General features: G+C 47.1%; 2 protein-coding genes across 4 annotated transcripts in view; both read left to right on the forward strand.

Moving 5' to 3' along the window:
* The window catches only part of IBSP (integrin binding sialoprotein), a 51,189-nt gene that overhangs the window by 21,295 nt on the left and 5,434 nt on the right, over positions 1-24,460 (forward strand). The gene's annotated exons all lie outside the window — the stretch shown is intronic.
* On the forward strand, positions 7,216-15,916 carry LOC103826299 (dentin matrix acidic phosphoprotein 1). The gene is made up of 5 exons (XM_018926952.3): positions 7,216-12,133; positions 12,949-13,022; positions 13,123-13,164; positions 13,638-13,892; positions 14,011-15,916. Exons 2-5 carry the CDS (start codon positions 12,969-12,971, stop codon positions 15,268-15,270), a joined length of 1,611 nt encoding a protein of 536 aa, XP_018782497.3. The 5' UTR covers positions 7,216-12,133; positions 12,949-12,968; the 3' UTR covers positions 15,271-15,916.

The raw sequence follows: 24,460 nt of genomic DNA on the forward strand, positions 1-24,460 counted from the left end.
AGACATTTGCTTTTATTTGAGCTGTCTGTACTTTTGCATGCTCAGTCCTGCCAGAGGGTTCATATCTCTGCCCACAAGAGAGTGGTGTTGAGCCATTGGCTTCCAGACCATGTACCAGGCTTCAACTTCCAGGTTTTTGAAATGAAAAGTAAATTTTAACATCAGTGCTCATTCTGATTTACAAATAAAGTTTGGCTGTTCCATCAAATATGCTTTACCCCAAAATGAAAAAGTGTAAGCAAGGTGGAACTCAAGTGTTTTAGTGTAGGTAAAGAAACTGTGCACATATACTGGCTAATATATCAACGATATAATACCTAGCTATGTGTCTATATGTTTTCTCTTTTTACTACAGAGGGAAAAAACCAGCAAAATGAACCAGAATACAACAGTCAGACATGAAACAGTTTGAGTCTGCTGTCAGTGCTGATGTGTGTGTGCTGTGAAGTTCCAGGTGGTGAAGATCACAGTCTGCCAGGTGGTGTTGAGAGGGCTCTAAGCACATCCCTGGTTGCCTCTTAGCCATTAAATACGTGATCAAGAAATTTAGGGAAATCTCGGTGTAACTTCCTTAACAAAAGGTGCATCTGAAGCCTTTCATGAGCTGATGAAATGGCCTTCATTTAGATAACCATATTAATTATTTAGATTCTCAAAAGATCACTGCATGTAGCAACTCCCATTGGAAATGTTGGCAAGTACTCTTGTCCTTTCCTACTGGAAATAATTGATAGGGTTCATGTGGACCATAGAGGCATTTAATGGGGAGTTTAGTTTTCTTGAGAAAGGTAGAAAAACTGTTTGGAGACAGTGCTGGGGGTAGGAGGGAGCTGATGCCTCTGACCAGTTCTGTTCAGTTGTGCCACACCAAAGGAATGCTGGACATGGGGGCCTTCTATGCCTTATTTTTGGGGAGGCAGGAGAATATCAGTTGTGGCTCTTTAGGTATCTTATAATAGTGATTCTGCCCAGGAAGTTTGCCCAAGTATTTTTGCATGCCTTTCTTTCTAAATTAACTTATCTTCCAAAAATAAATCACTGATAATTATAGTAAATATAATATATAGATGTGTACATAGACAAATTTAAGTTATAACCCCTTGACTAAGCAATATTAGTACATTTCTCCTGTGTTCTTTCTTCAGAAGAAAGAAAGCTTGACTTCCTTCTGGAGGCTTTTTGTGCTGAATTTGGAATTAAGTTTTTTATATTCTGGAAAATGAAATTTTGGCACAGCTTTTTTTACTCTAAAGGCTGCCCTTCTCTACAGTCTTTTTTGACTCCAAAGACAATGCCTCGAGTCCTTTCAAGATTAGCAAGCATCTCTGGAGCATAATAATAAATGCATATGAGCTGCTGATGAGTATATTGAAACTGAGTTATCTCCCAAGAGCTTTATAGTGAAAAATCTCACAAAGTGTGGCTTATCATTAAAAACTTTTAAAAAATCACAGAGATGTGAAGTTAAAGGTCTTCCTATTTGTTCTTTTTGTGACCTGCTATTTGGTCAGCTCTGCATCTAAAATCAGGTTCTCTTGAATACAGATGATGTGATTGCAATTTATATTTTGCTCTAATCCAGGAGCCCTCCATCACCAGTGTTTTATTCCATACAGCAGCAGTTCTGCCTACTTTCTACTTTATTGCAATGAGTTTTTCAACTCTTCAGCAATCTCAGTTAATCGAAACACTGCTGTGGCTTTTTATTTCTTATTCTACCTGTGTTAAATGCTGAACGGGATGCAATTCTGTCTGTGATTTTCTTGATGCCTGGGAAGACAAGAAGTGCCAGGCAGAGCTCCTATTCCCTGGATGTATGGCATGAGTCAGGCTTCCGGTGTGAGGAAAGCAACTCCAAACGGGGCCGAGGTTCCAGCATGGCTGCCCTGAGCTGCTGCTATATCAGACTTTGTCTGTGATGCAGTCACGATGTTAGAGACTCTCATCCCTCTCTCCTGAGAGCTGCTGCTCTGGACCGTGTCATGCTTTACCACAGTGCCTGCATAGGTGGAAATTATATGTTTTAAAAGGAGGGAGAGAAACAAACATCTTGCCTGGCTGGGTAGCATTTGAGTCCCATTGGGGAGGAGCTATTTTAAAGCTTAGACTAAAAGACGTCTATTTTTGCCCTTCAGCCAGACAGACTCAGCTAATGGTCTAAATTGTTCAAACCATTTTCTTGACCAAATTCTTAAAAAGAGGAATGAAAATGAGCAGGAAGAGTTCTTAAGCCAGCAAGAGGTAGACAGGGCTCAAACCTGAAAAGATCTTATCTATGCCCTTCTGTTCTTTGGGGCTGTAGAGATGTGCTTTATTTTTATTGTTGTACTGTGCATTTGCTTTAATAATGAGCCAAAGAGATTAGGTTCAGTATGAGGATTTTAGGAGCGATAGTGCTGAAAACACATTGTGGAGGTTGTGCAATCTCCACGTGTGTCTCGAGAGCAGGTTCTTATTTCACTTAATCATTTCAGATGCACAGCATGGCTGGAGGCTTTTGGGGAAGTGTAACACAGCTAGGACTGTTCATTGTGGCTCATCTTCCTCATTTCTTATGTTCCGCTGAGCACTCGCCTTAAAACTGCCTGTGTAGATGGGTTTAAATCTTAGGATAGGGAAAAAACAAGTTTTATATTATGCATGGGTGCCATTTCATTGGATTTCCAACCTGACTGCCCTATGAAGTGGCTCTGCAGCTGTTTGGGAGCACCATGAAGCAAATATAAGTGGGGGGAAAAGCCAAGTCAACTTTTGATGGGGAATCTGATATAAAAAGCGTGTCAAAACACGCAAAGGAGTTTGTCAAGGTTGTTTATTTAGTGAGTGCTGTGATCTTTGGTGATGACAGAAAGGCAATGAACCTGGTGAAGGGTCTGGAGCACAAGTCTGTTGAGGAATGGCTGAGGGAGCTAGGGGTGTTTAGCCTGGAAAAAAGGACGCTCAAGGGAAACCTTATCAGTCTCTACAACAGCCTGAGAGGAGGGTATAGCCAGGTGGAGGTCAGTCTCTTCTCCCCAGCAACCAGCGACCAGACAAGAAGACTACCTCCAGCTGTACCAGGGGAGGTTTAGGTTGTAAATTAGGAAGAATTTATTAATAAGAAAGGGGGATTGGACATTAGAGTGGGCTGCCCAGCGACATGGTGGAGTCACCATCACTGGGGCTGTTTATGGAAAGAATGAGTGTGGCACTCGGTGCCATGGTCTGGTTGGCATGGTGGTGTTTGGTCACAGGTTGGACTTGATGATTGCTGAGGTCTTTTCCAACCCAAGTGATTCTGTGTCAAGCAGCAAAGCCTTGGTCCATAAGGAGACAAGGATTGTGAAATACTGCAATTAATCTGTTCAGGAACAGCATGGTCTTAGCATGGAGTGTCACCCTCTCCTGTCATGGTCCTGGTTATGCTGATATTCTTTATAGTGTGTGATTTGTTTCAGCTCTAATGCTGGGTCTGTCTTCTTCAGGAATCAGAAAAACCCAAGTCTGATTTCGTACAGCTGAACGAGTCCGTCCTGCTCCTTGGCCTTTCTTACCCTGCTTCCAAGTTGGCATTTCAGAAAGCTTCCCTTGCCCCTGGGAGCTTGGGGACAGCAGCTCTTGGGGCATTTTGGCTTGGCTGTGGGCAGCTAGGCATTTCCCTGAATCAGAAAGCTACTTTTAGGATTTTCAGGGCACAGGAGAGTTTTGGTACCCTCCCCATGGCATTGTGTCTCCAGTGTCTGGGTGATTGCTCCCCTCTTCCCTCAGGTTTTTCCCCTTGCTTCATGCATCCTCAACTCTATGCAATGCCTGTTCCTCAAAAAGAAATAAATACTGAGGAGAGGGTGCTATTCATGCCAGCACAAAGGTCAGGCTGCTATCAAACCTGCCATCTGCATGTGTGATGTCTTACAGCCTCTCAAAAGACAAAAATGGAGCTGTGGGTGAGTGGGTGTAATGTCTGTAATGTCTGTTGCTCAGCCAGCCAGGGGTTTAAAAATACCACTTGTGAATGACCTGATGAGAGTAGTTTTAGAAGGCAATCCACGCCCAGCACGTTTCAGTTTTCTGATGGGAAAGCTATTTGAAGAGGTGTTTATATCAAAACAAAATTTACTAAACAAGAATGGAACAGGCCACTGAGGGGAGATACATATCCATGGTGGAGTGGCTGGTGGCTTTCACTGCAGTCCTAATGCCTGTTGGGGTCACTCAGGACACTGGATTTGTACTGAGGAGAGGGGAGCAAAGCAGTAATGAGATGTGTGGTTTTCATTTCCAAGCACCCTTCTCTAGTGCTGTAGCAACAACTCTCTCTCTGTATGAGTTATGCTAATTTCAGTGCTGAAAAATCCAAAAATAGCTGAGGAGAGAGGAATCAAATTATAGGTTTGCCATGAGATGAGGTAGGGGGAAGGAAAAGGATGCTATACCTTCTCCCTGTGTGGGCATGGGTGCCTGTGCTCAGAAGGAAGCAGGACCCAAACTGGGAGCAAGCCAAGCACTTGTGTGGAAGTACCACCTTGTAGAGATCCCTGGCTGTTGCCTGCTTTGCCCCAGAAATTAATCTCCTAAGGTCCACAGCCATTAAATATCTGCCTCTCAGCAGCACCCCACATTGTGTAGAGCAAGATCTCCATGGCCACCATTTCAGGATCTAATCATTACAGAAAAGGAAAAAAAGGATAATAGCTTGGAATATTTCTACATTCAAAATTCTCCATAATACTATATATTTTCTAGTTTCTTTGTTATCCTCTAAAGGCAGAAGTTTCAGCCAGCACATGTTCTGATGAGCTATGCATCACTCTGGGGTCTGCAGTGCCTAGCCCATGCCCAACTGTTGCTCCCATATGTTAGCCCCTCTGTGCTGCAACCCACACCTCCATCATGGAGCATTTCCCTGTGCTGTACCACTGTGATGGAATCATGACTATTAGCCCCTTGTTGGCAGGGGGGCTGTCCTGGTACAGCACAGCAAGGGCTGGGTTTGTTAATGGGAAATGGCTTTTCTGGAAAATATCACAACGTGAATGGGGTTTGATGATGCGTCTTTGAGTGCACTAATGCTCAACTAGCTCACACTGGCTTTGTTTTGGGTTTTGGTTTCATTGAAAGGAAAAACAAAGGGGAAGTGAATCAAACTGAAACCTCTCTTTATTCCATTTATTTTTCAGTTGGAGGGAATGGAAAGATTTGAGCTTACCTGCTGAGCACATTAGTCATATGAAGAGATGTGGGCATGGGCAAGATTTGAATGTGGGCTGGGTAGTGAAGTGCTTAAGCCCACAGTGCTGGGAGGATTATGGGTGAGATGGATCAGCTTTTGTGATTCTGGTCTGATTTCTTCAATAAGGAGTGCCAACACCCTGCTGAAGGTAAAAGGATGCCCTGGCGCATAAGCTGAGGTGATGCTTCCAGCGATCCTCTGTGGTTGGGCAGACAAAGGAAGTCCTTTCATGGCTTTGCATTCCCATTTGGGCTAGTTCTGGAGAAGAGCCTGGTGGAAGACAGAGGTGGTGATGCTACTTCCTCGTAGAAAGCCACAAAGTGTACCATGTAATTACATCTGGGCAGGGCAGGGCTGCTCCCACAGCACAGTTACATATGTGACTGGAGCACAGTGCTGGAATTTGCAGATATGTCAGGAGTCAGAAATACTAGAAACCCTCAGGAAAGGTTTTGTCAATAACTGAAGCCCTGAAGTTACTAAAAAATTTGGAGGGGAGCTTTGTGTTCCTGCTCCTGCTGTGCATGTTCTCGACCGTGCTTCCCCAGATAGCACCTTGCTCTCATTTGTTTGAATCAGTTTTCCCTGCTTGCATATCAAACATATTTTCACATCTTTCTGTTTGTGACTGGTTATGCAAAATCAAATTCTGTGCACGAGAGTTAATGCTTACCCAGTATTCATTTCTTATAAGCTTTTTTTTTTTAAGATTCCTGCTTCTAATCTCCTGTGTAATAATTATTTGTGAATTCAGCATTCAGAAAAAAAACACCAGTAATGAGAGAGTATTCCAGCAGGAATAATGAAGAGGTACTAGACTGAGTCAAAAGTTATTGATTGGAATGTGCAATCACACATATGCAGCTGCTTTGAGATATACCATTGAATTCTACTGGAAGTTTAACAAAGTGTGAATGAGTTGTAAGAATTCATCTGTCATTTACAGCTGCTCATTTAAGGTGATTGGTTTGAAATTACAAAGAACAACCTGGCGGGGGAAGGGCGGGGGGGGGGGGGTGGAATGGTTAGGAAGTTTTATTTATCGATAAATCAAACAAGGAAGAGTGTTAAAGTCATCAAGGAAGAGTGAAGGCTGGATCCAGCCTTTAAGACTGGTATCTGAATTGGGTGAATTAACTACTGAGGGAATAAGTTGAAGATCTCATAAATGTAGGTCTTAAAAGCAATCAACTTCAATTCCTACTGCAGTCCCTGTGAAAGTGGAGCAGAAATGCAGATCCCTGCCTCAGGATCAGGGGTGGCTGCTCTCAGTTGCCATGGTGCTGTTCCTGTGCTGTATTTTAGGTCCTGGCAGTCAGCTGTGCACAGCTTCCCTGGGAAGTGCCCACCAGCGTTTTGGCTGCTGGCTGAATGCTTATACAGGTTTGTCACCAACAATCCTACATACTGTTTTCAGGAAAACAACATCCAGTAAGAAATTCGAGATTTTTCTTTGTTGCTCTGATATTCAGAACACGCTTATACTGCTTAAACTTGGCCTACCCCTCCCCCCAGTATTTAACAACCTTTTTAGGAACCACGGAAAACCAAGAAACATATCCTTGGATTTAATACTTGTTTCTTACTGAAAAGCAGTTTATCATAAGCATGTAGATTCCTGTATAGAGTAGCTGCTATGGGATTTTTGTTGCATAGACCTTTGTGCAATATAGAATATTGTGGAAGATGTGGGTACAGCACTTTCATAATAATAGTTAATATACTGTTAAATTGTGAACCAAATGAAAGTCACCAGATGTGTGATGTGCTATGCTTTTATTTTCTGAGGTTGTATTAGTTGAGACGTCCCTAGCTTTGTGAGTTGTTTGGCATTGCTTGGGTTTTGGTAGTGAGGGGTTTCAGGTTCAGTATTTTTTTTTGGTGGTGGTGGTTTTTGGGGTTTTTTTGTGTTTGGTTTTTTTTTTTGGCCTTTTTTATTTTTTTGTTTGGGTTTTTTTTTTTTTTTTTGGTTCCTTATGTTATTGTTTTAAAGTTATTAGGATTTTGAGGATTGAAATGTCCTTTGGAGGTGTGAGCCAAATTGCTGATGATCTCTTGCTCAGAGCTGCACCGTTGGTGTCAGTTTTTCCAGGCTCCCAGGGGGCTGTGGTAGTGCTTCCTGTCCAGCTACACAGAGCAGCAATAAATTTAGCCCAAGTGAGCCATAATGACAGTACAGGAATCAGAAGACTCCTGACAGCTCTTCCAAGAGGGTCTGGCTCTCCATACAGACATCTTCATCCCTTGAGCTACCAGCCCTGTCCTGACTTCTCTGCTCCCTCTGGGCAGCTTGTGCCTTCGCATTACCCATTTGCATCCCTGCAGTGCATGATTCATACAATCATTTCCACTAGTCATTTCCTTCTGATGTTTTATCCCCTCCAACAAGAAATCAGGGTGCTGTGACTCAGGAGACATTACACACACCTGACCTGCAGAAACAGCACAACTGCCCCTATGTCACTCTGAGCAGTTCACTGATGTGATCAGGGGCAAGGCTGGCCCCTGATTGCTGCTATATTTTGCTTCCTGAGAGCACTGACACTATGCTGCTTTCCAGATCTTTGCAATTCCTGTTGGATTCCCGTTGGAGCAAGCACAGAATGAAAGCTGCAGAAAGCTTTTCATATTAAGGCTGCATTATTGTTTCACTTCCAGCTTGTGATTGACAAATACTTACTGCTCCCACCTCCCAAGGGGTTGAATTGTGAGCAGGAAGTGTTTGTAAAAGATATTGTATTCTGAATTAGATGTTAGGAGCTGTAATTACCTTCTAGTGTCTATATGATTACTGCTGTAAGTGCTGAGCTATTGACAGCCCAATGTCACTGGAGCTACCTGGTAGCTGTGCCAGCATTGTCAAAACAGGTCCCTGCTGTGAGGCAGAGCTGAGCATCTGTCCCTGCCCTTATTTCGACTGAGGGGAGCAAGATGCAGTAGTGCCTGTGTGCAGGAAGGTGTGTTGGATCTGAAAGTGGCCAGGCAGAAAGGAGACATCCTTATCCACATCTGATGACGTCACAGCCTCAAATTAGTGAATTCAGCCAAGTTGATGGATGAATATAGATTTATAGGACCTGACAATCCAGTCACACACATCTGGGAAGAATGGCACAAAGCACCTGTCTAGCCATGAGCTCCAGCTGCAGTGGGCGTGATGTGGATAGCAGTTATTGCTCCATGTGTTTTGCTTTGCATAGAGCAGGTACAACACCTGTTACATGGTTTTCTGGGGTCCCAGGATGAGAGAAGAGACGAGACAGTTGACTCCATGCATCAGAAGGCTTGATTTATTATGATATGATATATAAGATTTAAAAACTATACTAAAAGAATAAAGCTAGAGATTTCACTACCAAGGCTATCCTAAGAATAGAAAAGAATGTGTAAACGAAAAGTCTTCTCAGCCCGAAACACTGGACAGGTGCCCCGTGATAGGCTCTCAACTGGAAACAGTCCGACGGGGCCAATCAGAGATTTTCCCATGGCATTCCACAGCAGCAGATAAGAATTGTTTACAGTTTGTTCCTGAGGCTTCCCAGCTCTCAGGAGAGGAAAATTCCTAAGTAAAGGATTTTTCATAAACTATGTCGGTGGCAAACACCTGTGAGACTTTGTCCCAACAGACCATCGGGGCGATATGCTGGTTTTGCGGGAAGTTATTGCTCAGAGTAGGATGGTAGAAAAATGATATAAATAGACATATGTAGAATGTGAGGCTGGCACAGGACGTGGGAAGTGAGGGATTTTGGGAGCCTGCCTCGCATAGGTTTTGGGAAAGGGCATGGTGCATCTTGTGAGTAGGATAGGGTCGACACCTCCCTTTGACAGTGTCACACAGACTTCAGATAATCTGTGTTGTCTGAAATAGGTACCTGAAATAGAGCAAATGACTGGTGCTTTTAAAGTGCCTTTTTTGTCTGGCTGTAGAGGAAACTCCACGATGGACATGGAATAGGCTTAATGTTCCTACCCCTGTGCTGACAGGATGCCAGGAAAGAGGGCTGTTGATCTTATGCAGAGGTCTGGCATTAGCAGGTGCCTTGTGTGGGTCTGTATTTCAGGGTCCCTGGACTCAGGCTCCTGTGAGATGTTTTTTTCCAGCAAGGAGAAGTAGCAAATTTTAGAGGCTTAGAAGAAATCAAGCCTGTGCATGGCTCTGTGCTGTGACAAACATGCTGGTAGTTCCATATCACAGCATTTGTAGCTATGGGGCTTGCTCCCCGAAGGAGTTGGAATATCAGTGTTGCTCTTCAAACACCTAAAATGTCATCATTAGCTACTGGGTTCTGCGTCATGTTAATGCTATGAATTGCAGACAATGTTTACTCAGGTAACAAAATGAAACTGTGTTACAACGCCTGTCACCAGAAAGTGTGGAGGAAAGGGATTTGAATTTGGATCTGACCATAAGGTAGGAGCTGGTGCTGAGTGTTTGGTTGAGTGCTGAGGACATGGGTCCTGCTCTCATCCTAGTCTTCCCTACTCCCCTCATTCATTGATCCTTTCCCTTTTGATGCTGCTGTCAAAATCCTTAAGTCTACTCAGGAGAGAAGTGCACCAGCAACATTAATATTATTAAAATACCCTGGACTAGAAAACAAAAGAGGGAACAGTGTTTTTTTCAACACTATTTAGTTCTTGAGTTTTTGATGCTGAGCTGTCTCACTTAGTGGAGGAGAGCAGCCTGTTATGTTCTTCCTCTGCCAGGTTCCTCTGCCAAGCTGGCTGTAGTGCCAGCTTGTCTTTTGGCTTTGGTGTCTCTTATCCCTCCTGCTGTCTGCACTCATTTTTTTCCTCTGTTCTCATGAACACTATGCAGTCCAGACTGTCAAACAGAGGATCTTCTGCATCTTCTTACCAGCCCTGCCAGTTTTCTAGTTTCTGACTTGGCCACATACTCCCTGCTAGTCTGAGGGTGCCAACTTTAGCCTCGCCAGGCTTCCTTCATCTTCCTTCCAAGGACTGAGCATCTTGGTAGGGTAGGACTTGGGAAAATGCCCAGTGGCATTTAAAACACCCAACAGACAGCTGCAGCTCCCCTCCTCAATCCATTTCTCATCTGTGATGTAACAACAAAAATCCTTAACATTATTTTTTCTTTATAAGGCTAATTATAAAGTTGCAATATGTCAGCTGGGTTTCCTTTACTTGAAAAACACAGGCAGATCTGCTTTGGCAATCTGGTTAATGCTGTAGGATGATCTCTGGAAGGGATTTGGGACACAGACCTCATTGATGGACCCAGGGCTATTGGAGATTACAGGGATGTGGGTCAGGTCAGCGTGCTGTCAGTGAGAGCATTGTTGGGTATGCTGGTGCTGTGGGTGTCTCAGGGCCGTTGCAAAGGAGGGAAGTGATCTTGGGGTAGTGGCTGGTGGGGCAATGGGTGACGTGTCATAAAAGAGCCGGGCATGCAGATCTTGGTGTTTATCTCTTTCTTGCACCACAGCACTTGGATGTGAGGCACCACCAGATTTTTGGGGGCTAAGTTAAACACAGGTTTGACATTAAAAAAAAAAAAAAAAAGAAAAAAAAAGAAAAAGACAAAACATGGTAATTGTTGGAGGTGCTTAAAAAAGGTTGGCAACATGAACTCATGTCTGTCTGGGGACAGGGGTATAATTTTGACACAGGTCAAAAGGAAAATACATCCCACGGTAATCTGCGTCAGAGGTCAGGTGGGGAAGAAGAGGGAAAACATCTGCTGAAGGTATGGGCACAGGAATGAGCAGCTTGATGGTGACCATCTTGAGACCAAAGGGCTGTGGGGAAAGCAGTGGGGCCACAGTGGCACTGGGGCCTTCCTGCATGGGGTGCAGGAGGAAGGAGAAAAATTATACTCATCACATGTAGCACCTTGCAGTCCTCTCAGGACAGACACACATGGACTGTGGGCTGGTAATGAGGGGGAGAACAGCAGGAGATTGTGAGGATGATATTACACCCAGCAGCAGACTGACATGTCTGGTTTTACAAGATGCTCTGTCCAGCACAAGGCATGCCACATGGGTGCTGTTTTCTACAGCCTGAGCTAATTCAGATAACCTGCAGTTTACAGAGTCCTGGCTCAATCCTGACCCTGCCCAAGTTTCCTTCAGTCATTCATTTCACAGTGCCAGCATCTCCTGTGAATGTCAGCAAAGCTGCAACCCTGTCCATGTCCCCATGGCATATATTGTAGCCTGAGTTTTCCAGAGCAGAAGGTAGCATCCCCTCCCTGTCCAGCAGCTGGAAGGAGCACTGGAATGCTACACTCAGTGCAGAGTGTGTGATGCTCTCTATACACCTCCATTTAGTATTTCCTGTCTACCTGGTACAAGTACCTTTGTGGGCGTGCAAATAAGATGAGTACTCTCTTTCTAAGGTGGTTTTGTACTCCTGCCCCAAAGTACAGGACAGGGCTAATACCTGGCAGGGAAATGGTCCCTGTGTATTTCAACACCCTGGCCCATGGCACAGGGCAAACTCTGCTCCCAAGGTTAGGTTGCACAGGTTAGGAAGATGTCATCCCTGGGATGGGGTCCAATGCTTGGCATGGGTGATGCTGTAGTTGTTTGCGTGTGTCATGGAGGGAAATGTGTGAATGGGATAAAATTAGCAGTCAAAACCCAGGGCCAGCAAAGTCTGTCATTAACTGCCCTCCCATCTCATCATCCTGCAACCACAAGTAGCTTTTTTAGGGCTGGTGTCGTGGTGGAGGCCAGAGGAAGTGTGGGAGGCCAGTTCCTGGTGACACCTCCAGGCACAGCAGTGCTGCCCGGTGGTGCCATTGGCTGCCCCCAGCCTGGGGCTGGCACTGACCAGCAGTTAAATGCCTGCCTGGCCACCTTGGGACACACAGCCTGGAGCATTCCAACACAGACAGCCAGTTCGTCCCTTCCCCAGCACCATAGGAGACGCAGGCTTGCATCACACCTTGAGGTAAAGGTTTTGGTTTCTTTGGGTTGATCTGGCATTGCCTGGAGGGAAAATGGCAATGTTTGGGAAAAGGGGTTGAAGATTTCCTCACAAGTTTTGGTTGAAAGCAGGAGGCTTATCATCTGGGATGTAGGTGTTGCTTTGTCAGGGAAGAAATTAGAAGTGTGCTCATTCCAGCATGTTTTGGGTGCAGGGTGATGTTCAGTGTGGTTAGTATATCCTATAGGGAAGAGATGCTGGGCTGGGCTTAAAGAAGATGCTTGGAAAATGAGAGCAGAGCTGGCGGAAAGCCCCCACTGCTTTATCTGCCTGCCAGGCAGCAATGCTGCTGGGTGCCCACCCAGAGGGCTCCGGAGATGCAGCTGTCTGTGGCGTTATCTCATTGGGATGCTCTACTTTGGAATGGTAGGAGGTTTTATGAGGCTGTGGGGACCACTCCAGGCAGGAGATGCAGCTCTGCAGTCCATGGTCTCACAGTGCTGCCCATCTGAGGTGCAGGCTCCTGTCACAACCTCTGAGCTCAGCTGAGTGGTGACATTACTATGGGGACAGGAAACTCAGGAGAGTTTTCCTGCTCCTTAATGATGCTCAGACAAAAACATCTGCCAGTACATGGCTGGGTATTTCAAATCCCAAACTAAAGGGAGATTTCTGCACAGGAGGTGCTAGGAGGTGGCACCAGGACAAATCCCTGGCTTGTTTGATGACACGCCAGTCTGAGCACTGTGATTTGGGAGGGCTTTGAGGGACCAAGTTCCAGCCAGAGTCACATGCAAAGGCTTTGCTCTAGCCTGCAAATATTTCATTCCTTGTTGCAGTCACAGGGAACACGACTGACATGAGGGCTGCATTCCTGGTGCCACTCCTATGGGCTGTGGCCCGTGCTTACCCTGTAAGTATCCCCTGGACTGACAATCCCACCCCCAAACCCCTTGGTTTTGCCCAGCCAAGGCACACTGATCACTGATCAAATGTCTCCCGGATGTGTTTAGGTGCCTGGCCATGAATCCGCCCACCCCAGCACCCTGCAGGAGGTAAGCCACAGGTGCCACTGTCCCACAGGGAGGAGTCGCTCAGGGAGCAAGTCTGGGATGGGGAACCAGCCCTAGGCAGGCATCCTTGGACCAGGAACCTAGGAGGGATCTGCTTCTTCTATGGGTCTTTGAGCTTTGTCTGTCTGCTCAGTCTTTTCAAACTGGGTTTGTTTCACCCTGTTTTGACTTGCCCTCCTGAAAAAGTTCCCAGTTCACCTGACACCTTTTGCTGTGCTGGCCCTGAAAAAGGAGTTTCTGTGCTCTGAACTATCCCAGCTTGGGCTTTTCTGGGCTGCCCTTTTGTTTGTGGCTACCATTTTATTTTGTATCTGCAGAAATAACTAAAAGGCTGAGGAAATAGAAAAGACTTGAGCTCTTGCATGGCTTGGGAGTGAGGTCCTGCAGCAGCAGCAGTAAATGTACTGTGGTTGTGTTTAATAAACCAAAAGCACCATGTCATGTTTTGCCTCCAGGATACCACAAATGAAGATTACATCAGCAAGCTGGGCAACCGCCTAGATGGTGGGGATGGCAGACATCATCCTGCCGGTCCAGAGACAGGGGAAAATGCGCTTGCCAGGGACCTGGCGGGTGGGAATGCCGTGGATGAGGAGCTGGGTGAGCTCAGTGGCCAGGATGAGGGAGGCCAAGTTGGGCAGGCTCAGCACGTGAACCAGGTGGACCACAAAGACATGCGTGCCCAGAATGGGAATAACCTTGGTTTCCGGGTGAGTGAGTGAGTGGAGAGGAATGTTTTGTTCTGCCAGAAAAATTCCCTTGGCCCCAAAGCTGGCATTGGTCAAGGCTGTGCTTGGCTTTGCATTCATCTGTTTGTCACCTCCATAGGAGGTGGATGCACGTGACACTGATGATGCTGAAAATGGAGACCACTACAGCACCAGAGCCAATGGGTTTCCCTCCCATGGCGGCGGGTTCCTGGACGAGGAGGATGACAGTGGGGATGACACCTTCGATGCCAATTGGGAAGAAGAGAGGGGTGAAGACCCTACCTATGTGGCTGGTGCTGATGGGACAGGAGAACACGCTGGCCGTGGGGATGCCAGGGCTGGCGTGGGGCACAGCAGCAGCAGCAGCAGCAGCGAGAGCATTGGGGCAGACCACCGACGCTACAGGAACTATGGCTTTGGGCACACCTACAGGCACAGAGGGGCCAGCAGCAGCAGCCAGGAGGAGGAGAGTTATGACTTCCAGGATGAAGCCATGCAGGGGGATGATCCCTCTGTCTTTGATGGCCCAGGCAGCAGCTACAGGATGCGCCACACTGGCCCCCATGCTCTGGGGAACAGTGGGGAGAATGCCCAAGGGGCTGGCTCCCACCGCTGGGAGGAGGGTGACAGTGGGTCCCCCAGGGTGGAGGATGGTGACTCTGGAGAAGACAGCCCATCTGTGGAGAACAACAGTCAGTCAGAAGAGCCTGTTGACAGCCAGTCAGAGGAAAAAAGCTCCAGCCACTCCAGAGAGGATGGGGATGGGGATGGTGATGGGGATGGGGAGGACAGCCCCTCCTGGGAAGATGAGGACAGTGAGTCCAGGGAGACCACTGATGAGCAGCCAGATGAAGAGCCAGGGGAGACTCCAGAGGTGGTGAGAACCTTGAATGAGCACAGCAACAGTCGAACCTGGGAAGGTCAGGAGGACTGGGATTCTGCTGAGGACAGGAGTGGGCTGTCCACACCTGACAGTGAGTCTAGGGAAGAAGGGAGTGAACTGAGCAAGTCCAGGGAAGATGATGATGACCAGAGCCATTCCACTGTGGAGGAGTCAGAGGAGTCAGAGGAGGATGAGAATGACTCTGTGCCAAGCACATCAGCTGAGAGCCCAGAGGTGCTAGAGGATGACAGCAGCCCAGAGGACAACACAGGTGAGAACAGCAGGTCCACAGAGAGTGACAACAGCGAGTCCCAGGAAGATGAGGATAACATGGAGAGTCACTCCCAGGAGGATGCCACTCATGAATCCAGCAGCCACGGGGACGACAGCTCCCTGCAGAGCCTGGAGAGCAGGGGCCTCAAGCAGCGGCTGGTCGCCCTCCGCCACAGACCTGCTGCTGACTATGATGACAATGACTGCAGGGATGGATACTGACCTGTGCCCTGTGGCCTCAGCCGCATGAAGGGTGTTGAGGGGGGAGGGGTTAATTTATTTGCCATATAGCCTGGTTGACTTCTTCTCAACAAGTGGTTAAAATGGAGTGGTTAATGCTGTGGTTCAAATGGAGTCGGGTTTGCCAGAGCTAGGCCTGGGCATGCTACACAGGGAATGAAAGGGTTGCCAGGCACAGGGGAAAACTCCAAATCACAGCAAGAAAGGGTATTTTCTGTATCAAACTGGAGAGCAGCTGAGAGCTGTAAGTGCCAGCAGGGTGATGCTGCCCACTTGCCCAAGGGGCACAGTGGTGGCTTGGCACTGCTGGGCATGCTGGGCATGCTGGTCCCTGTGTTCACCCCTTGTGTTTACCACTGCCCTAAACACATCTGCCCAGACTCCAGCTGGAGCTTTCCATTAACTCTATGTCCAGCACATAAAAAGGAAAAGCTACAGCTGGTGTGCATATGTGGGGCATGGGCACAGCAGGGTGTGAAGTACCACTTCAGGATGAGATGTATGTAATATTTTTATTATTTTGTAAGAAATGTACAGAAAACATTATACTGTATCTTATTTGCACTTGTATTTCAAAGCTGAAATATATTCTGTTGATTTCCTTAATCACCATTAAAACCACCAAACTCCACTGTAGTGTGGTTTGAGGTGTTGCTGGTTTTTTCTCCTGGATGTGTCAGGGTCTGCAATTTGGGGCTGGACCAGAAGGAGCGGGAAGCAAAGGGCGGGATATTTGTGTGGGGAGCCACAGCATGCTGGGAGGAGGGGGAAAGAAAAAGCTGAGAGTGTTCCCACTCCCTCTATTTCCAGGTGCCCCAAAGGCCATCCCTACCCCTTGGTGAATCCGCAGTGGAGTGGAAAATCTGGCTGATGACGCCAGTGAGCTGGGCCTGAGGCTTTGCTATATTAGGGCCATCACCTCCTACAATGTGAGCTAGGGTTGTGCTGCTCTTCCTGAGGTGCTGGAAAGGTGTCCCAGGGCATGAGGACTCTTCTGGTCCACTGGTTTTGTGTGCCCTTGGTGGCGCCTGATACCAGGTTCCCTGAAGAGGTGAGCAAGGTAAAGGTGTTACCATGCATAAAACCTGTCAGACTCTGTGTGACATTTGCTTGGTTTTTTCCTTCTATCAGCTGAAATAAACAGGGCAGGAGACATCTCTCCTTTTTGATGCCTGTATTAAAAGTGATCAGCTCAAGGTTGGGAGGCCCAACATATCCACAGGTTCACCATCACAGCACCCTAGAGAGACTCGGAGGAGGCAACAAATGCAGCTTGGTCCACCAGGGGGCGGAGTCAGAGATCTGACATCCCGAGAGGAGGCAGGGGCTCACACCCCCAGGATTCTGGTACGGAGTCTCGGGTCCTGGCTCTAACAAACATCTTCTGAAGTTGTGGTGAGGGGCCATTAAGGTTTTCAGAGTCTCTGCTGGCTTCTCACCTCACCCCTGATGTCTAGAGACCATTTTGATCTCTGAATTCCATATTGGTTCACTGGTTTAGGGGTTTATTAATTGCGTTTGGAATGGGGGCTTGCCCCATTGCATTTTGGCTCTAAACTTATCTGCATATCAACTCCTGGTTCCCTCCCCTCCACCGTCTGGGGGGGATGCCATCCTCTCACCTGGCCACAAGCAGGGTGATGCTGATACAATAGAGTGAATTCTCAACCATAGATGGCTAACAACCCGATACTTAACAGGTGATTACAACAAGCAGCTAACAAAAGCACTCCTCTGCCAGAACTGGTTAAACTTGTAATTCTACAGCTTTTGGGGAAAAAAATGGGTAACCCTTTTTTTGTTCATAACATCAGCCAATAAACAACATGTTATTTAAAATCACATTATTTTAAATGCCACCCAGGCCCTTCTTCCTTGTTCACATGCGCAAGACAAGCGGTACAGTGTGGGTTTCAATGCTGAAGGTGAAGCCTTGGGCTGTTGTGTCAATGTGCAGTTTTACAGCAAGGAGTTGTGGCTCTGCAGGGGACAGTCCCCAAGGGACCAGGGTGTGTGGGTACATTCCTTTCAGCTGTCAAGTCTCAGGGGTGTGTGTCACTGCTGAGCATTGCAGTACCAAATTCAAGAACCAGTAAAAGAATGAAATCTTTTTCTGCTACTTATAGCAGAACCACACTTAATTTGTAGCCTGTTTCCACCACTTGAAGGCTGGGAACTGAACAGCTCCTGGTCTTTATGGAAATTATGTTTTAATGTTCACCCTGTGAATCACCTTTTTGTGCCTCTGTATGAGATCAACTCTGAAACCTGTGACTTTCCCATGCTGCTGCCTTCGGAATGAGCTTCTTTCCTGACCCTTCATCCCACTAGTCCCCACTTCACTGTGAATACCTCAGCTATGACCTAGTCCTTATTTTTTGGACCCCTCATATCAGTTGTGTGAATAGTTGGGGATACTGTGATGGCAGTGATGCCTGTCAGGGTCATGGGCACCAAAATTCTGGAGTGCAGCTGCACCACTGGGGTAAAAGACAGCAAGCGTGGCTATCTTGGGTTTGGCTGCAGCCCAAAGGGCTGGGTCACATCCCTGTCGCTGTAGTTTAAAGTTCGAGTAATGACGTGTTTGCCGCTGCGGGGCAGGCAGGGCTGAGAGCTCTCCCGTGAACAGCGGTGTTGCTGTTCAGGCAGCGGCAACGTTGTGGCGCCGCCTCTGTCACAGGGCTGGGTCACATCCCGGGGGCTGTCGGAGGAGATGTTCACGTAGCGACAGCTGGCGGGGGTGGGGATGGAGCGGTTTTTTTCGTATCCCTCCAGGAAGAGGCTTGCAGCTCTGCCGTGAGCCCAGCCTGCGAAAAGGACAGTGGAAACGTTTCAGGAGTGGGGTGAAACCACTTCTTGCAAATTTGTTCATGACCCTGTGTCCATCTTCATCCTTGTGGGAGTGGTGCTGGGGTGCACAGCAGCCTGGCACAGCTGGGCAGGGGACTGCGTGTCCCCGTCCTCCTCGTTTTATGTGTGGAGAGAAAAAACGGATTGATTTGGTTGTGAGAGCAGGAGGCACGAGTGCCTTGCAAACAGGGCCGAGGGTATCCGGCTGTGTGTTCCTGGGGACATGCTGCCACTACACTCGTGTCCTGGCCAGCAACGCCCAAAACTTGCCTCCTGCTGGCTGGCTGCTCCCCAAAAGCCAGGGAGCTGGTGCCAGAGCTGATTGCTGCCTGCTGGTCCTGCCAGGACAGCTTCCCACGGGACCATCCCTCCTGGGCATTGCCCTTCTCTGGGAAAACCTCCTGCTTGGCCTCAGGGAGGGAGCTGCTCATGTTGGGCTCACGCAGGGATTTGCCCAGAACCTGTCAAGGACATCTGCAAGGTTTTGGAGGACACTGGTGGTATCAGACTATCCCTATCAAATGCTGTTCATCCATGTATAAGCAGGACCACCCTGCTTGACATCTGGAAGGGCTTGATGATGGACAGGACTTCACAGGGTGAGGTTTTGGAGGGGCAAAGGGAGTGTGACCAAAAGATGCTCTTTGGGAGAATTTAAAAGCATTTTTAGGAGTTTATGAATTCGGGTTTTGTGCCATGTGTCTGTGCACTGGGAGCACTGGAGGGGGAAATTCCTGGTCTCTGCTGTTGGGCTGGCAGGATAAGCAGCTGAGAAGGTCAGCCACAGGCTATGCCAGGCTATGCTGGAGATGTTCCTGCTTCCAGTTTCAGGATGATTATGTGATGAAAGTGTCAGATTCAGTTTTCCCGATGGGTTAGGCAGGGATAAAAAATGCCCACGTCAATGTATACTTTTATTATCCACCCACATGACATTCCTTGTGCATTGGGGGTGGCCTCCAAAACTGAATGCAGCAATTTACCCAGAAATCAGTATTGGAGTTTAAAGTAGGTATTTTTGGATCCATTTGGGTTTTTGAAAGCATGAGTTTGTATAACCTTAAAATAAAATTTTCTTGTGTTGTTTTTGTTGGTTTGGTGTGTTGGTTTTTCTTGTTTTGTTTTTTGGGGTTTTTTTTTTGTTTGTTTGGTTGTTTGGTTGTTGTTGTTGTTGTTGTTGTTGTTGTTGTTGTTTTGGTTTGGTTTGGGTTTTTTTTGTTTTTTGTCCTAAGAAGAAAAAATTCTATTTTAAATAAGTAGCTGGTGGCTGAAGTGGTGGGAGGCAGCAGTACTGAGCCTGGCTGTAGCAGCTGAACTTGGGGCAGCCATGGCATACAAGCTGTATTTATTCAACCCCATTATTTTCCTGGATTTGGTGAGAGAAACAGAGAGACCCCTGTACTTGCAGACCACCTCTCCATCCAGCAGTGGCTTTTTTGACAGTGCAGACAAATTTCCTGGGCTTCCCATGGTGATCTGAGTTCCACAGCTGGCTGCAGGGCTTTTTCTTGACCTGTGTTTGTGTTTAGCAAAATGGGAATATCTGTGGAAGAAACAATGATAGAATCACAGAATGGTCTTGGTTGGAAGAGACCTTAAACACCACCTCAATTCAGCCCCCCTGCCATGGGCAGGGACACTAGACCAGGTTTCTCAGAGCCCCATCCAACCTGGTCTTGAACACTCCCAGGAACGGGGCACCTACTGCTTCTCTGAGCAATCTTTTCCAGTGCCTCACCATCCTCACAATAGAGAATTTCTTCCTAGTATTGAATCTAAACCTTCTCTCTCTCAGTTTGAAGTCATCCCCCCCTTGTCTTGTCACTACATGCCCTCGTAAGAAACTTCTCTTCCTCTTTCTTGTAGGCTCCCTTCAGGTCTGATGGGATTGTCTCCTCTGTGTCTTCTGTGATATAATTCTGTTGTGGGAACCAGTCCTCTCCAAGCACACAGTGGGGCCAGGAGAGTTTGATTGCATTTCTTTGCCCTTTTCAATGGGGAGGAAAAACCTCTGACGGAATCACTGAGGCCATCAATCTGAACAAAAGAAATATCTCAGACGTGGGAAAGCAGCCTTTGACCTCAATGAAACCCCAAAATGTTACAAACCTTTTGAATGCTCGAAGGAAATTTTTCTTCCAGCTCTCTTTACTGTCATGCACTTTGATGGCAAATAACTTTCCCATCCCTGGCTTAGCCGTGTCCTGGGAGTTTTGTAGTTCCCCCAGCACCGCCCCAAGAAGCCAGGCACCACAGGATGGTACAAGTAAAGTGCAAGTGTTAGCATCCACCTGTACTGCATTCCCCCAGCTCATGATGGAAACCTTAAATCCTCTCATACTGCACTCCCCAAATTCATGATGGAAACCTTCAGAGTGAGCAAGTGGTTTGCAGTTCAGTTTTTCCCATTTCCTGAAATGCAAAGCTGCAAAGAGCTGTTGTATTTTAGCAGAAGGCATCGGGTTACTGAACACAGGGACTGAAACTGCACCTGGGAGGCCAAGGCAACATCTGCCCTTTCTGTCCTAGACCTGATGTTGTTTCACCTGCAGAGCAAAAAGTAGTTTTACAACAGTGTGAAAACTTTGTAAAGCCACCTTTTAAAAAAGGGAAATGAGTGCCTGAGTGTCAAGGTATTTTTTGCAGAAGACACGTACTTCTCTATGTATTTAGGCCAGTTCGGATGGGGCTTTAAGCAACCTGGTCTGGTGGGAGGTGTCCCTGCCCATGGCAGGAGACTGGGACTAGATGAGATTTAAGGTCCCTTCCAATCCAAAGCTATCTGTGATTCTGTGATATGTGGATACATACATCGCTCTTCTGCAACTCATGTGTGTACACAATAACAAATAACCAGTTCAAGAGAAGAAGTTCCTGCTGATACACACAGCACACTCTGCCTCTGCTGCAAGTGGGTCATTTTTAATGCCAGACTCAGGGGTTTTACCAAGTTAGACCAGTATATGCAGTGGCAGGGCATATATAGAGCATATATGCAGTGGGCAGCCATCACCAGTGCAGCACAGAAGCAGTGTGCTTCCATGCCATTCAGATGTCTGAAGGTCCAGAGACACTGATTTAACTTTGTTAGAGAGCTCAGTTCCTGAGCTGGATGTGCAGGTGGTTGGTTGTTACTTCTACAATGAACAGAGGCTATTTTCCTGCTTGCCTCCCAAAAATAAGATCTTTTGGGGGGTTTATTTGGCTTTTTCCCCTGAGGATGTGTTTGAGAGCTCTCACACGTGGATGGAGGCAGAGACAGCTGGGGGGACCGGACCTGGTAACTTGCTCTGGCTGATGAGGAGTTTCTTGTTCCTGAAAAAAAGAAAAACAAACAAACAGAGGAGATCCAATATACAGATATTGCTCAAACATGTGAGGGACTGGGTAGTGGCAAGTCTGGGATTTGTGATAATGCTGCAACCTAGCCTCAGTGATTTGCTGGGTTTGGTTCCCAGAGTTCAGGGTGCTTCAAAGTGCTCACATTACAGAACTATCTTGGCCTGCATTTTGCTGGGAAATAGAATTAATTTCCTTTTTCTGGTTTCTACTCAGAGAAAAAGGAAAATAATGTGAAATGTTCAGTTGCAGAGGGCCAATATATAAAGGTTGTGTACTGATAATGGAGACTGATACAAGGTGCATTTTAGATATTCTCCCCTCACACTTTTATTCTAAAATTGGACATTGGCAAAAGAATAATGAACTGTGTATGCAGCTGATGCTGGTTTGCATTTGTGTTTGTGCTCTGAGAAGTAAGGGGAAAGAGAGGCATTCCTTATTCTTATGCAGTTGCTCCTTCTTCTTGCTCATCACTTCTCTCCCCAGCTGGTGACAGTGGCACACACACTCCTGTCCCTGACAGTTTGTGGGGAGAGCTGGAAGCCTGGGCAAGCTCTGCCTCACGTGACTCCTATACAGGTTTTGGGGGTGCCCTGGCCACTGAGCTGCATGGCAGGGGTGCCCCTTTCCCTGGCTGCAGCAGCACCTTTATCTCCTCCCACCATGCTCAAAGTGTCCTTCTGGTTTTGTTTTCTTTACTTATTTTTGGCCCTGAGGTTTCATTTCAGAATAGCTGCAGGGCATGGAAATAGGATGGTGTGGCCTCAGCCCTGCAGTGTGCCCGGGTGGGGCAGGAGCACTCTGCTCTGCTCATTTACAGCTCTGCAAAAATAATAACTAAATTTGGACTTAAGAGCCATGTCAGCCTGAGCCAGACAGGGACACTCTGACCCTGAGATCCTCAGGGGGCTCAGGCAAGTACACCCAAGCTGCACAGGGTGCCCTTGCTGGGTGCAAGCTGCAGCACAAAGCTGCAGCCAGTGGCCGGTGCAAACCCCACCTTCCATTAGACCACGTTGGTTAAAACCCCATCCTTTGGAGGCAGATAAACTGTTCTGTTTTATTTCCAGCAAGGTGATATCATTTAATAAAGCTTTCAAAGCCTGCATTCACTTTTAATAACAGATTCCTTTCAGACAAAAGGGTGATCACTCTAAGCCCTCCCACCTTGGAGAGATGGAGTTCCTGCAAAAGCAATGCTCCATGCCTGCCATGTGATGATTTTAAAGTAGTAATAGAAAATAAATTTCAAATGGAAATGTTTCAGATGTGCTGGCTGAGTTTCCTGCTGGTTTCCCACCATGGTGCCGGTGAGGTTGCTGCTGCTGGTAGCCTGCCTGGGCAGCACCCGCTCCAGGAGCTAAACATAGGTGCTGGCTGCACAAGGCACTTCAGCACATGTTAATTATCCTGGTGCTTTTTATAGATCTTGGGTGAAACATGTGTTTTTATAGTCAGTTTTCCATTTTTTTTTAAGCAGCCTGGAGCAGAAGCCCTTTAATTACATTAAGAATCACCTCCCACCAGGACTCTCTGTTCCCAAGCCCTGATGAAATTTTAAGCTCAAAGCCAGGCACATGCTCACTGGTTTCCTAGGCCAGGCAGCTTAGGACAGCAGGGGACAATGGGAAGCAGGGCTATCTCTGCCCTGAATGCCTAGCAGGGCAGCCCCTCCTGCTGCTCCAGCCCCATGGAGATCAATGGGGGGACATGGGAATCCTCATCCTTACCAATGCTGATTTCTCTCTCTTTATCAGAGGCTGCTGCATAGGCACCAAAGAACTGCATGGCTGAGGTGTTTTTGTGGTGTTGTTGTTGTTGTTGTTTTGTGGGGTTTTTTGGTGTGGTTTTTTTGGTTTTTTTTGTTTGGTTTTTTTTTTTTTTTTTTTTTTTTTGTTTGGTTTGGTTTTGTTTTGTTTGTTTGGGCTTTTTTTGCATAGCTTTTCCTGGCACAAGGCGTCAGCTGAAAGCCACAGCCAGCTCCAGGCCTCCCTTATAATTAGGACTCTTCACAGTGACACAAGGGGCTTTGAAGCCCATGGGGCAGCTGTACCCTGCAGCCCCAGGGGCTGCATGGTGGGCATGTGGCATGGTCTGCTGCCAGGGGTGCTGGACCATTCAGGGGCTATGGAGGACCTCTCCGTCCTCAGAAACAACTTATGTGAGTAGTGTTCCATCAGCAATTATCAACTCCCCATCATGTACCTGTTAATGATGGGCTCCCCTGCGTGTAGCTTGAGTCTGGTTTTGCCCCTAGTTTTGAGAAGAAACATTCAGGCATTTCATGGCAAAGTGGATTTTTCTGCCCTAAATAACCATAGTTTTACCACTGGCTGTTTACCATTACAGATCTGCCTGAAGGCATATATTTTTCAGCACCTCTCTTCCTTTTCCTAGCACTCTAGGGCTGAAAGCATCAAGCGGGATTTGCAGCTCTCCTTGCCACTGCAGAAAGCAAAGTTGCATTTGGTGAATAGTTATTCCCTGAACTGCTGCAGCCCAGATGTGCAGAAGCATAGGGGCCTTTGCTGATGAGTGCGAGAAAAATCTGGGAAATAGGGAGCAGAGGTGCACTGGAGAGCTGGGTGGATAAAATCCAAGCAGGAAATGATAAATATAGGTGAAGGAGAAAAAACATCTCTGCAGAGGCGGATGCAGGGGGCAGCATCTGCTTGCTGTAGCCTGTCACCAAGATCCCCAATGTGATTTGAGTGCACATGTGGGTGGGGTTTTTTCATTTTCCCCCCACTCCCAGGCAGTTATTCTGCTTTGCTGGGGACATACACAGATTTCAGCTGAGCAATGCCTGATTTTTGAGAGCAGGGGACTGGGCTGACCCGTGTGTGGATCTGCATAGTTTGCAGGGCATTGAAACAAAGCAGACCCGCATTTGGTAGCAATACTGTGGCGGAAATGGCTCTGAAAGGGGCACTGAGTGACACCTGTATCTGAGTGCCCTTTTCTTTCCCTTCCCTTACCA

The sequence above is a fragment of the Serinus canaria genome, chromosome 4 (genome assembly GCF_022539315.1).
Source record: "Serinus canaria isolate serCan28SL12 chromosome 4, serCan2020, whole genome shotgun sequence".
Lineage (NCBI taxonomy): Eukaryota > Metazoa > Chordata > Aves > Passeriformes > Fringillidae > Serinus > Serinus canaria.

What these genes read in the sequence shown, in the direction of transcription:
- LOC103826299 (XM_018926952.3), top strand. Translation starts at nt 12,969, where the DNA reads ATGAGGGCTGCATTCCTGGTGCCACTCCTATGGGCTGTGGCCCGTGCT. An exon ending in ACCCCAGCACCCTGCAGGAG is followed by an intron (nt 13,165 to 13,637) that starts GTAAGCCACAGG and finishes TTTTGCCTCCAG; the next exon opens with GATACCACAAATGAAGATTA. An exon ending in GGAATAACCTTGGTTTCCGG is followed by an intron (nt 13,893 to 14,010) that starts GTGAGTGAGTGA and finishes TCACCTCCATAG; the next exon opens with GAGGTGGATGCACGTGACAC.